Genomic DNA, 12,809 nt, shown 5'->3' with positions numbered 1-12,809 from the left:
ATCAGAACAGCAGGGAGGAGAGGAAATACGACATGTAACATCCATGCCAAGACCCTACCAGTAAACACCCTCTTCAGAACAGTTAGGACTTTACCACTGCACCCATGGAGACACTGTGCTGAACCTTCAGACAACGGTCTCACCTTCCACTCCCAGTTCATACCTGGAAGGTGAGACACCTTTTTCATAGCAGGGATTTCTCCTGTCTAAAGTTCTTTTTCCCTTTGCTATTAGTTCTGAGCACATGGGTTTGCACTATTCTACTAAATTTCATCCCATTGCAACTACTGTAGTCCTACAGTCTGTTCCAGTTGCCCCATATCACATTTCAGTCTGCCTCTGTATGGATTACACTTCTGGTAATTAAGCATCAATGCAAAGCCATCAACACACAGTCATTTCGTTGAGCCTATGCAATGCTTTAAGTGAGATTAGTCCTTTGACTGTTCTTCAGCAGTTCTGCTAGTAACATTCAACTTCTACAGCATCCCTAACGAATCCCTGTGTGGCACCTGCAGCCTTGCTACAGCTCACATCTTTATTTCAGTGAAGCTCAGGGTTGGAAGGGACCTTTGGAGTCATCTGGTCCAACCTCCCTGGCTCAAGGAGGGCCACCAAATTTATTTTCTCTGTAACATCAGTAATGTTCATAGTGCAAACCATCTGATAGACCTCATCCATCTTTACAAATTCCCATTACAACTGATACTTCTACCTGTGTTTCTCATTTTGCCCTTCAAAGTTTGTTCTGAAACTCTGCATACTGTTTAGACTAATTAGTGTGCTCCAGTAATTTCTCTCTTTTTTGGAAGATGTGCTAAATAAGCCGTTATTTTCTAGTCAGATGGCACCTTCTGATTTGACAGATTCATCACAAAAGCTTGCAACGGACTCGCAGTTTCTTCTATCAGTGTTTTAATATTCAGAGGCATAGATTATCCAGCTCCCTGAGTCGAGCACATTATTCTCTTTGATCTGATTTTCCTCCTACTTTTAATAAATCTTGTTTTCCAGAAAAGTACATTTGTGTGGGTTTTCAACAGCCAGCCCTCAAGGACATCAAATCTTCCAACCCTGGGACAGAGCCGTCACCGACACTCCCACAGCCAAAACATTCCAGGCAGGGCCCGGAGGATGGCAACAAGTGACCAGGGGAGATGCTGTTAGAGGAACTCTTGTGTGGACCTCCAGGAGGAGAAGAGCTTTCCATCCTCGGTCAGATCTCACCATTCCCTTCCATGTGATGCACCATGAGCCACTGTGCCATGAGCTGGTATCCATCATGCAAATGTTTGCACCCGACTCCATCTCCCACCTTGAAAAGTAAGAGAGAACAGGGTTTCTTCTTGGTCAGAGCTAAAGGAAGAAGCGTTTGGATACCTGGAAAAGAAACCTGCTTTCTGATGAAATGTCCTGTGAGAGTATCCCATCCATGTGACGTGATAGAACCTTATTTCTCCCAACGCTATCAGTGAGAATCCAAAAACTATCAACAATTTCCTCTACCCTGAGAACAACATTAAGGTGTTGCTGGTAAGGAGACACTAATAAATGCATTTATTCACACTTACACTGTTTTCTTGATGTTTGTAATGGATTTTCAGCACTCCAAAGCACTGGGACTGCATGCTTGACAAAACCTGCTTTAAAAGTTCCTTATTTGTAGTTGTCTCAGTTTCTTTCTCATGGAAATGAAGACCGCTTGAACTGCTGGCACCAGCCTTCAGCGACCTGCCCGGGGACCAAGGGTGTTCAGGTGCTGCCTGCTGGGGGTCACCGTGCCCTGCCCTGATCCCTAAGCCCCACCACCACTCATTTGGAAGCCTCTCAGCTAGGCCGCTTTTTCCCTGAACTTTCTTCCGACTGTCACAGTGCAGTTACAAACAGCACTTGCCCAAATGGCAACTCCAGAATTCTCCTGGCACCAGAAAAGAGTCTTGAGAAAAGCACGACTTGGTGCAAACATCTAAATGAATATGAAAAAATTAAGACTTTCTTCAGTTTTTCAGGTGTAGTTTCATCGCTGCCCTGCCTCCAGCACAGGCCCCTTTGCACCAGGCCCTACGACTGCTGCAATTGCACGTGAGAGTCAACAGGGGAAGCTCAGGGAATGGAGGTGCGCCCATCTCGGGCAGAAGTACAAGATCAAAATTCTGTGCCTTGACTGTGGCCAGAAATATCTGTTTGAAACCCTTCCAAATGACCCAGGAGACACAGAGGCTGAACTTGATACTGAATGGATTTCACAGGAACACAGAGATCTTCCTTGATTCTGCAGTGTCAACAAATGATCCAGAAAAGAGCAGCTCCTGGGCCAGTACTGAGGTTCTTCTCTGTGGCTCTCACGCAACATTTCCTCCCTCAGCAGCCTCACGTTTGCCATAGATAGGCTCCTACTCTGCAGTTGGACCTTCTGTCTGTTTAGAGAATAGTGCTGTCCATGGATTCCATTCTCTCGTCAGTTGTGCCAACGGATAGCACTGGTGTGGACCTGTGATGGTGAGGGGTTGGGCACAGTGGGGCTGACACTGCAAGGCAGTGCTGTGCTGGTGGCAGGAAGCACTGCTGGCCTGGCCCTGACATGTGGGTACTTCTCCATTTTCAGGGTGAGCTGAAATACTTTCAGGTTCCCCAGAGAGTCATTTGCTGCTTTCCTTAATTTGCCTCCCACGATGGCTGCCATCCAGCAGGCAATGTTGGCCGGTCATTACAGCTCAGAAGGAATTGGCCCCAGGTCAGCAGCCCTTCATGGCACAAGAACAGTGATCCTGTCGCTGTAGTACAGGGAGGTGTTCCCAGCTGTTTCAATACCCCATAGCAACTGATTCCCACAGACACAATTGCCCGACTCCTTACTGCTTGTAGTACTTGACTATCATTATTTCTGGTTCCAAGCAAACTATATGTGTAAAAGCCATTTTGGTGATCCTATCAAGCGTTTGTCTTGGAGAGCGTGTATTTGGGTTGATACAAGTCAGCAAATTCAATGGTTATAAAGGGAGCTCTACTCCATGTTACCTGAAGAGTTGTTCAGTGGACGATGAAGTACGGAAGTGAAGTTAACAGCTGCTTTTTCCCTGCTCAAAATCAAACAGGAAGCCTGTATGTAGCTGCCCTGTGGATGGCACACAGTCTCCAAACAGTGAGTTTGATTTACCCTGATTGCCTCTTGAGATCTGCTCTGTCTCCTCTCTTACTGTAATAGCAATGATCCAAAATGCTTGGATGTTTCTGCTTATTGAGTTGTCTTTGTCATTCCAGGTGCTGTGCAAGTGAACTGCAGACACTCCTGAAGCGGTCTGCATGGCACCTGTCACCAGAAGCCTCGCAGGAAAGATCTTGTCAAACCAACTGCCATACGCCAAGTATTTGCAAGTATTTTCCAAGACCACCTGTGACTGGAATGACAGGAGCATCCTTTGTGGGACTGTCGCTCACTCATTCCTGATGTGATGAGTTTAGATATTGATTCACCAGTATCTGGAGTAGTCAGCATTTCAGCCCTGAAGAAATGTTCAATCTTGCAAACAACTTTGTCCGGAGGATGAACTGATGTCAGATGCATTTATGTTGACCATAAAAGAACAGAGTATGAGCTGCTCAAGTTAGGGGACAGCCATGTAGCACCTCTTCCTCATTATACATGAAGATCCAGCCCTTGGAAAGAGATGAGCACAATCTGGAGCTGAGCAGCTCAGCCCTTCTGATGGGCAGCAGAGGTCCCTTGCTCTTCTGTCCTTGCACGTGTCTGACCAGGACCCCAAAAGCAGAACCTGGAAGGGAATGGCACTTCCAGCCTCAAGCACCTGCTGGATGTTTCCAAGCCTGTCCTGATGCAAACCACCCCTTAGCACCAACTGCTCAGAGGTTCTGCCTGGGTTGCTCAGGAGGTCTATGACTGCAGTAACAGGAAGAAAGGGCTCTGACCTCCACTCAGCATCAGTCTTGTCTATGTTGCTTTCTAAACCAATCACAACGTAGAACTAGAATATTTATGTGCACAGTATCATCAGTTTTGTGATGACAGCAGAGAAAATCCCAGATGACTGATGCCCCCAACAAGACCCAGCATGTGGCATGTGGCAGCACATCCTCACAGCCTCTGCTGGGACCCCGGAGTTTCTGCCATGCATCAAAACCTGCCAGCAGCCATGAGCTGAACTCCCCTACAAGCCCCAGGCAGACCCCATACAGCAACTACCCCCCATTATGAGAAAGAAAACCAAGAACTTCACTCTGCAGTACTGAATGGAAGATATCTCATAAAGTTGCTTATTTTATTCACCATCTCAAAAGCGGATGCCAACATTGCAGCTGCCTTTATTAAAAGCTCTTGACAAGCTCAGAATTGCCTACCTTGGAGGAAGCTTGCAGCAAGAGCATGAAGGAAGATCAAAATATCAATGGCATTTCATTTAAATCCAGAACGAAGCCCGTAGGCTCAGAGTAGGACATCAAGCATTGTCTGAGCCTAATCCTTACACAAACAATTCAATGATAATAAATGTTTATAAAATCCACATCGAGGAAATCAGAGGGATTCCCAAGAACTGAGATGAGAGCTGCATATTAGCAAAACAAAGCACTCACAGAGTAAGTGACTCAAGAGAGCACTTGAAGACAGAGCTCCCCTCACACCTTATAAGACTTGGCATCGTTTTGCTGAGCTGTGATAAGAGCTGTAAGCATTTACCTGTTGGGATGCATAAAGGCATCAGCTCCACTGATAGCCTCTGCCTTTCGTACAGTGGAGTGTACCCCTTCTCTTTGCTCATTTAAATACACAGCAAGTTTGGAGTGGTGGAAAGTGAGCAACGCTAACAGCTCTCAAGAACATTGCTCCTTTACTTATTTATGGAGCAAACAGAAGCACAGGCAAGTGTAGCACCATCTCCTTTGCCAGCTCTCCCTACAACTGCACATCCTGCAGGGGGCTCAAAGAGCAACAGAACCAAGATGACAAAGACTGATAAGCAAAAGATAACAGCAAGAAACAAGCAGAAACCAGTGGTTTGAAAACACAGGTAATGCCTCATCCCATCTCTCATCAGACAGAACTGATAACCTGTCCGTGTTAACTCAGTCAGCACCCAGATATCAGCAGAGCAACCAGCCTGCTTCCAGCGGTACCTGCAGGATGACCCAGTGCCCCTCTGCTGCAGCCACATCCAGAGCTTGCTCAGCGACCACCTCCTGGCCTTGTCCCAGGGACACGTTGTGGAAATTCCTGTTGTTAAATGTGTACCCGAGTTTTTTCCCTAAAAGAAAAAGAAAAGAGCGGTGTTCAGTGCTGCCTACCTCGAACAGCAGAAGCCAGGCTGAGTTCAGCCTTATCAAAAACCTCACAGAAGAGCTACCACACTTCTCACAAGAGTCATCTTGTCTCTCTGCTTGCCAAAGCACTGAAAATAGCACTGGCTTCCCCCAAACTACTTTTAATTACAGAGTGAAATCAACACAAAGGTACATTATTACAAAGTGCCTCTTGTTTAAAGAATATTATTCCCCTGTAACCTTGTGTAAAAACATATTTTACAGCAGTAGGAAATTAAAATCATTTCCTGCTGATTAAATAATCTTTGAACAAGATATTGTTCGGTGGGGAAATGTGCCATGTGAACGTGTGCTCAAACCAGCAGTGAGGGCAGGAGCCCTTTTGGTTGTGAGCAGGCAACAGAAACGGAATGGGTGGGCAGGACTTCCAGGCAAGTTTTAGAGTAAAACAAGGAAAAGATTTGTCTAGCAAGCCTGATCTCTTGGTACAAGACTGGAAACAGATGGCAATACATAAAACAAACATCCAACCCTTTCCAGTTGTTTACACTTTCCACTTAGCCTTACTAGATAAAAAGCCCTGGGACACCGTTCTGCCCATCTCTGAGAACTTCTAGTTCTCCTTCTCGCTATCTCTGGCTGCCAACCAACTCTGAGAGATGCTGATCTGCTCTGCCTTCAGGACCCCTCCTCTCGAGGAGGGATGAGGCAAGTTCATGGAAGGCAGCGGTACCCCCAGCCAGGTGGTGTCAGCCTTCCTCCTGCAGGATGGGAGAGCAGGGAGTGGGGCAGGCAGCTGTCCTCTGGGTGGAGAAAATACTGAATGATGAGTCTGGACAAACCCCAGCAAGGCAGGCTTAAGGGCAGTGCAGCTGCACCAAAGCAAGGGTTTCTTTTTGTCAGATTTCTCTCACTTTTATTTGCTGTGACTTTTCTGGCCAACTAACCCAGGTGCTCAGCTACAAACAAGTACATCTTTACCATCCTGATCAAATAATTCACAGCAGGAATTTAGCGCTTCATCACACATAAAAGAAAGTGACAGTGAGAGACAGGAGCATCAGTGTGCTCCAAGGGGAAGCCAGGCACGAGGCAGGACCTTTCCCACAGGGTCCCCTTCAATTCACAGCGGTGAGACCTGGCACTGGGGCAGAAAGAGAACGAAACAGAGCTCAGAGCCAGGAACTGCCCTGTGGCCCAGTAGCACCACTACTCAAGTAGCACTCGAGTGGTGAGGTGCTGGAACGGGCTGCTGAGAGGGGTTGTGGATGCCCCATCCCTGGAGGTGTTCAAGGCCAGGTTGGATGGGGCCCTGGGTAGCCTGGTCTAGTATTAAATGTGGAGGTTGGTGGCCTTGCCCACAGCAAGGGGTTGGAGCTTCATGATCCTTGAGGTCCCTTGCAACCCAAGCCATTTTATGATTCTCTGACTGCCTCGGTTGGGACTGACTTGAACATTATTTGGGATGACCCAAAGGTGCACCACAGAGAGGAAAAGAAACCTGCAGCTCAGGCAGGCAGTGTTCAGCCACCACATACCTGAACGATGCCTTAGGTCAGTGTTGCTGGTTTCTCTGCTGGGGCTGCCAGCCCTGCTGAGCTTTAGCCTGGAGACCTGCCTGCCAAAAACCGGCCAGCAGTTCTACTCTGCTAGTCTGATATGTAGCTCATACAGTTTAGACAACACTGCGAACTGCTGGCAGCATTTCTTGTCCATGAGCAATGGCCTTGGAGATGTGGGTAGTGCATGGCTGGAGGGGAAGAGAAGACACCTGAGGAGCACAACAGTAGTGTGCACCAGCCCTGAGGCAATACCCAAAGGCAACTGAGCCCTCTGCTCCAGAGGGACAGAGCTCCTCTGCTTTAACAGACCCAACATAAGTGCCTGCAATGACTTTGACTTGGCAGCAGCGCAGTGGGAAGTTGTCCCCATTTCCAGATGTTCAGGCTGAAAACAGAAATGCTTCCAGAGTGGAGCTGAGACCTGGAGCCAAATCCTGCACGTCGGAAGCTTCACAGCGCAGCACCGGGCTGCAGCATTTGGTGCACCACAGCCATCGCTGGCCTCTCAAATGCAAAACCTGCACTCGGGCTCTGAGGGCAGCTGACAGCACATCACCAGAGCATCCACACCAAAAACAGCTCAGGAAGGATGGGATTAAAAACCGGACACTCTGCTGCTAACCAGCAGAATGCTACAGGGAGCTGCTGCTTATTTTTAGCTATCTGACAGTGTATTGGATACCTCTGACGTAAATTACAGGTTGTGTACAAAACCAGCTCAGAAATGGTTGCAGTGTGAGCCACACTGGGAATCTCAGCATTGCAGGAAAGAGACAAGTTTAAATTAAACTTCAGATGAACATCCAAAAGCCTTGAAGAAAGAAAACAAAACCAAAAAAAAAAACCCAATAAGAAACAAATCACATCCTCTCCCAATTATCTATTTTTACCGGATTACTCCATTATCTACAAACAGATGAGGGAAAAAAACATCACGCCAAGATAATTATGCAGAAGATACAAAGCAGTTCCGTGATACGCCTGCAGCCATGATTCATTTACCTTGCTTCTCCACATCCTTCAGTGGGTCAACTCCTGGGGACAGGATAAAAAACATTGGGGTTGCAGGTCCCGATTCCTCAAAGGATGCTGCAAAGTCCAGGGGTCTCCCGGCCACATATTTACTGCCAAGCTTCTCTTCTACAAAATCTCTGCCAGAAAGAGGAAGAAGTTTTGCCAACCTACTACAACTCAGGAAAGAAAGGTTCCCATGCAAATAATGAGCTAATTCGTTTTGCTTTTGCTGATTCAAATAGATGAGAAATTCAAATAAATGAGGATAAAATCACTTTAGGGAGGGTCTGCAGCCCAGGCTCTGGGATCTACCCCTTGCTAGCAACTTCTGGCACTTCCTACAGGTGTAAAATGACCTGCGTGTGGTACAGAAATATCTGTGATGAACAGTCAAGTGAGAAGGACAAACAGTGGGACCTCGCTGCTGCAAGCACTGGTTTGGTAATGACACAGATAGCAGAGAAGAAATAGTTAAGCTGATGTGTAGAAAACTGCAGCGTGCTTTGTAATCCAGCTTGAGAGGAAGCAGCATTCCTTTAGATTTAGCACCAAAAGCCACAAAAAGTCCGGATGATTTAGAAAATTGCTTTGTTCTGGGAAGATAAAAGGGAAGAGCTCTAAGAATATCCTGCATGTGTCGCTGAGTCTCTGCATGAGAGTCACAAGGAAAAATACAACAGAGCCAACAGGAGCTGCCTGAACAGGGAGCAGAGTATGGAGAATGGCCAGGCTGAATTTCCCTGGGGTGAGCTTACCAAAAATCACTGCTTTATACAAAGATGGTACAGCGAGCATTGATTCAAAGGCAGGAGCATTGCATTCAAAGCCCAGGAATGAGCAGTTGCTTTTCTAGCACAGATGCATGACTCAGCCTTTTGAAAACCTCAGTACCAGGGGAACAAAAACATCAACCAGTTTTCAACTTGGGGATAATACCAGAATAAGGCAGCCAAATTCTTTCTAAGAGAGCTGAGAGCCTTCTTCAAGGACGAGTGAAAGGCAACTGGAATAGAAATGCCTCAGGGATTGCAAAAAGAAGAAATTCCAATTTATTTGATGCCTCTGCAAAGTAGATTTTTCTGGTTTGGGTCAAGATTTGCTGAAGAGCTGATGGAGACATTCAGTGTACAACATCTACGAAAGTCCGTGAGATACGAGGTCACAACATTCTACATGAAATAATGCTTTGGAGATTCAGAAATACAACTAATGTGTCCTGGGGACTCCAAAATGGGTCACAGTGCAGGAAAGCAGGGCCTGCCCTCAGCGATGGGGATGGAAGGGTGGCTGCACTTGGTGCTGCACAGTGTATTCACAGAGGCAGCCGACAGGATAAGCAGGAGGACTTGAATAATGGTGCCACTGAAAGGCATTCTCTTTAGACGTATTGAGTGGCTTGCAGCTTTTCTATGTTCTATGTAGTCCCCCCATAGGTGAGGAGTCCATACATGTGCCATAACTGAGGCACAGCCTGTGCAAAGATCCCCAGGGACCTGCCACGAGGATTGACAAAAACTAACTTCCAAGGCAGGTAAAGGCAAAAAATCTATACAGGGGTGTAGGGAGGATGGTAACCATGTCATTTTAGACTCCAAAGAGCTTTCTAGACCATCTGCATAATTCTGGTATGTGCAACATGGGACACAAAGGGTCCTGCACCTTTCTACACAGCAGCTAGAGGTGAGGTCAGGATATCGTAGGGCATCTAAAAAGCCCCTGGGCACCTTCGTTTCAGTTACTGAACTCCTCCTTGACTCCTTAAAGGCACTCAAGCACTTGCCAAGCACCCACCTCAGAGAGGCAGGAAGGTTTAAATGGCTTTAAACTGGAAGAGGGTTGATTTAGATTAGATATTAAGAATAAATTCCTTAATGTGAGGGTAGTGAGACACTGGAACAGGTTGCTCAGAGAGGCAGTGGATCCGTCCTCCCTGGAAGCACTCAAGGCCAGGCTGGGTGGCGCTGTGAGCAACCTGGGCTAGAGGGAGCTGTTGGAACAGGAGGTTTGGAACGACGTGATCTTAAAAGGTCCCTTCCAACCCAAACCATTCTATGATTCTATAGTTATGACAGTACTTACAGTGAGTTCATTAATGATCAATTAGGTATTTAGCACAAGAAGATTCAACTGATACACAGAAAGAAGAGATCAGGAAGTTGAGAACTGCAAGACAACTTGTGGCATCCAGTGACGCTGCAGAAGAAACTATCAAAAAGTCAATTAATTTGATCAGACGCAATGATCAGCACTCCTGGCTGAACCAGGGTTGCCAAGGCTGAAGTCCTTAGGGCAGGAGATGCAGCTCCCCAGTGCTCTGCTGGAAGAATCACCACTCTTTCAACAGTCACAGACTCAACATGGTTTTGAAGACACATAGAAGAAAGGGATACCAGGGGACTGTTGCCCAACTGTGTCATGGCTATTGGGGATGCTACTACATCCAATCCAAAGACATTTTCTTTCCATCAGAGTACCAGGTTTTACTGACAGAAGGACAGATGAGCAGATGTGGGTGTTTTTCAGAGAGGTGAATCTCTTAGGAACACCACTTTTCTTCTCTAATGGATCAACACCTGCGCTAGCCAGGCTGCTGGCTGAAGAAAGGTCTGAGGAGTATGATACTTTCATGGAGGAAAAAGGAAGTCAGAAGCATTTTGGCTGGCATTGTTACCACTAAGAATTATCCATGTAGTTTGGGGATATGAGGTTTGTTTCCCTAAACAACCTGGGCAATGTAATCTGGGGGGTGACAACCAGCCACAGCAGGAGCATGGAACTGGGAGGGCTTTAAGGACCCTTCCAGCCCAAGCCATTCTATGGTTCTCTGATACAAAAGCTCTGCCTAGAATGTTTGGGACTACTTCATGACTATGTTGAATTTCAGGAAGAGTTTTAGTCACAAGCATCTACTGAGTCTTGGAGAAGGCACTGTAAACTGTTAATGTTTGAAAAGGTTTATGTTCTAATCTATTTCTAGGTAAGAAACACCAACAAAAACCACATTTAAATGTTCTTGTGCAAACAGAAAAGCTTGATGTGTCCAAATCCTAAAAATATTCAGTCAAGTTTTTGAACTTGGATTCTCTTACCTTTTCACAAAAGAGAAGTATGAAAGGAATTGAAACTTTATGTTCCAGTTATTTTTGAGCTATACAAGTACCACCATTTCGACTGAAAGGAATGAATTAAACTTGCTTAACTGAAACAGGCACTTAAAAGCTCAGAAAGACAAAAGCGTGTTTTACACAAGCTGAATAGCAAAAAGAAGAGCAGTTTTTTAAGCTGAGAGAACATATGGAGAGTCCAGCCCCAAAACAGTAACTAATAAAAAGAAGGTCGTTTAGAATGGTATAATGATGATAAATTCCATCATCTAATTGAATAAAATACAGTAACATTGACCATAACAATACTTCACTCAAAATCTTCTCCATGCTTTTCTGTGCATCTTAAAGCACAAACAAAAGTGGGCTGATAATCACACATGCCAGATGGTGGAGCAGTTTAAGCCATGTGAGAGGCAGTGGAATAAGAGGCATTGCAGAAATGTCAGATGATAGACTACTGGGGCAAGGAATGAAAAAACAAGTCCTAATGGAGTCAAAGACCTTTAGTTTCTCCTGGAACACCCATATCAGCCATATTGCTTTTACATATCTTCATGAAGTTTAGACTTGCCTAGTTACCTTTAATACATAATTTACAACTACAACTTTCAGAACTAGTATCACATAAATTTTGAATTTTACAGTAAAAAAAACCCAAAACACCAACAACAAAAACACACAAACAAAGCATCTCCATAAAACTTCCGTTTACTTCTGTACTTTATTCCTGCACCTAAGGAACAATGGCCATAAGCAGCCTAGTAAACAATACTGACCTTAATGAATTCTAGAAGTTGTTTGGATTATAAAAAGACTCCAGTAAATATGTAAGACCTCTATGACAGTGCTTGTTTCTGACTTGGTATGTCTGCTCCTCACCTAGACCTAGTAGTACTGCTTCCATCACCATTGGCCATGCTGGGCCAAATTCCAACTAAATGAGAAGTGTTGGCAGAGATAACTCATTCAGCAATGATCCCTTTATAGAAAACCATTTTGTAAAACTTATACTCTACAATAAATAAATCCAGACATATTCCTGAATTACTCCTGTTCTCTAGAAAACACAGACCCAATGTTGCCTGGTAAGCAAGAGAATGGACCGAGATAGTGGGAAGTGCCCTCACCGGACAGCGTAGGTCATGCGGTCAGGCCGGATGGCCCTCATGATGCACAGGCGCTGCAGAGCTGACTTGTTCTTCCATTCCTGGGGGAACTTCTCCTTTTCAGGACACTCAGATTCAACAAATTTCCTCCACCGTTTTGCAGAGCCCTCAATATCCCGATCCAGGTTTCTGAACTCCTCCATGGATGAGAGGGCCTGGAAAATTCAAGGAAGGTCTTCAGAATCATAGAATCACTAAGGCTGGAAAGACCTCTAAGATCATCTAGTTCAACCATTGACCCACCCCCACCATGCCCACTGACCCACATCGCCCAGTGCCACATCTCCACGTTCCTTGAACACCTCCAGGGACGGTGACTCCACCACCTCCGTGGGCAGCCTGTGCCAATGCATTACTACTCTTTCTAAAAATAAATTCTTCCTAACATTCAACCTGAATCTCCCCTGGTGCAACTTAAAGCCATTACCTTTAGTCTTATTGTAACAGAAGAACAATCCTATGTGCACTTGAACTGTTTTTCTAATTTTATTGTCTGCTCTGTTTTGCTGTTAGAAAGGTCATAGCTGGAACCTGTGAGCCACAAGCAGAACCTCCCCAGGATCAGATCTTGTCTGCTTTCCTTTTCCCACCTCTGTTGTCAGCACACTGTCAGATCAACAGGTACCAACCAGCACGGGACATCTACAGGGCCACTTCAGGGTGGGATGAGCAGTTTCATACCTGTG

At 45.7% G+C, this 12,809-nt stretch overlaps 1 protein-coding gene and 1 long non-coding RNA gene across 2 annotated transcripts in view; one reads left to right on the top strand and one right to left on the bottom strand.

Annotated features, from left to right (window-relative positions):
• DNAH9 (dynein axonemal heavy chain 9) overlaps positions 1–12,809 on the bottom strand; it is a 179,819-nt gene that overhangs the window by 31,265 nt on the left and 135,745 nt on the right. The window contains exons 60-62 of the mRNA XM_415585.8: positions 12,085–12,278; positions 7,839–7,987; positions 5,131–5,258 (exon numbers count right to left, since the gene is read on the bottom strand). Of these exons, the coding sequence (XP_415585.6) occupies positions 5,131–5,258; positions 7,839–7,987; positions 12,085–12,278 (471 nt within the window). The remainder of the gene's footprint in view (positions 1–5,130; positions 5,259–7,838; positions 7,988–12,084; positions 12,279–12,809) is intronic.
• Positions 2,474–3,737, top strand: LOC121107118. Its single transcript, XR_005840611.1, has 3 exons — positions 2,474–2,606; positions 3,096–3,142; positions 3,262–3,737. It is a non-coding gene; the product is annotated as an uncharacterized LOC121107118 (long non-coding RNA).

The sequence above is a fragment of the Gallus gallus genome, chromosome 18 (genome assembly GCF_016699485.2).
Source record: "Gallus gallus isolate bGalGal1 chromosome 18, bGalGal1.mat.broiler.GRCg7b, whole genome shotgun sequence".
In the NCBI taxonomy this organism is placed as follows: domain Eukaryota; kingdom Metazoa; phylum Chordata; class Aves; order Galliformes; family Phasianidae; genus Gallus; species Gallus gallus.
The sequence above is the reverse complement of the archived record's forward strand: the minus strand, read 5'-3'. Positions and strand labels throughout refer to the sequence as shown.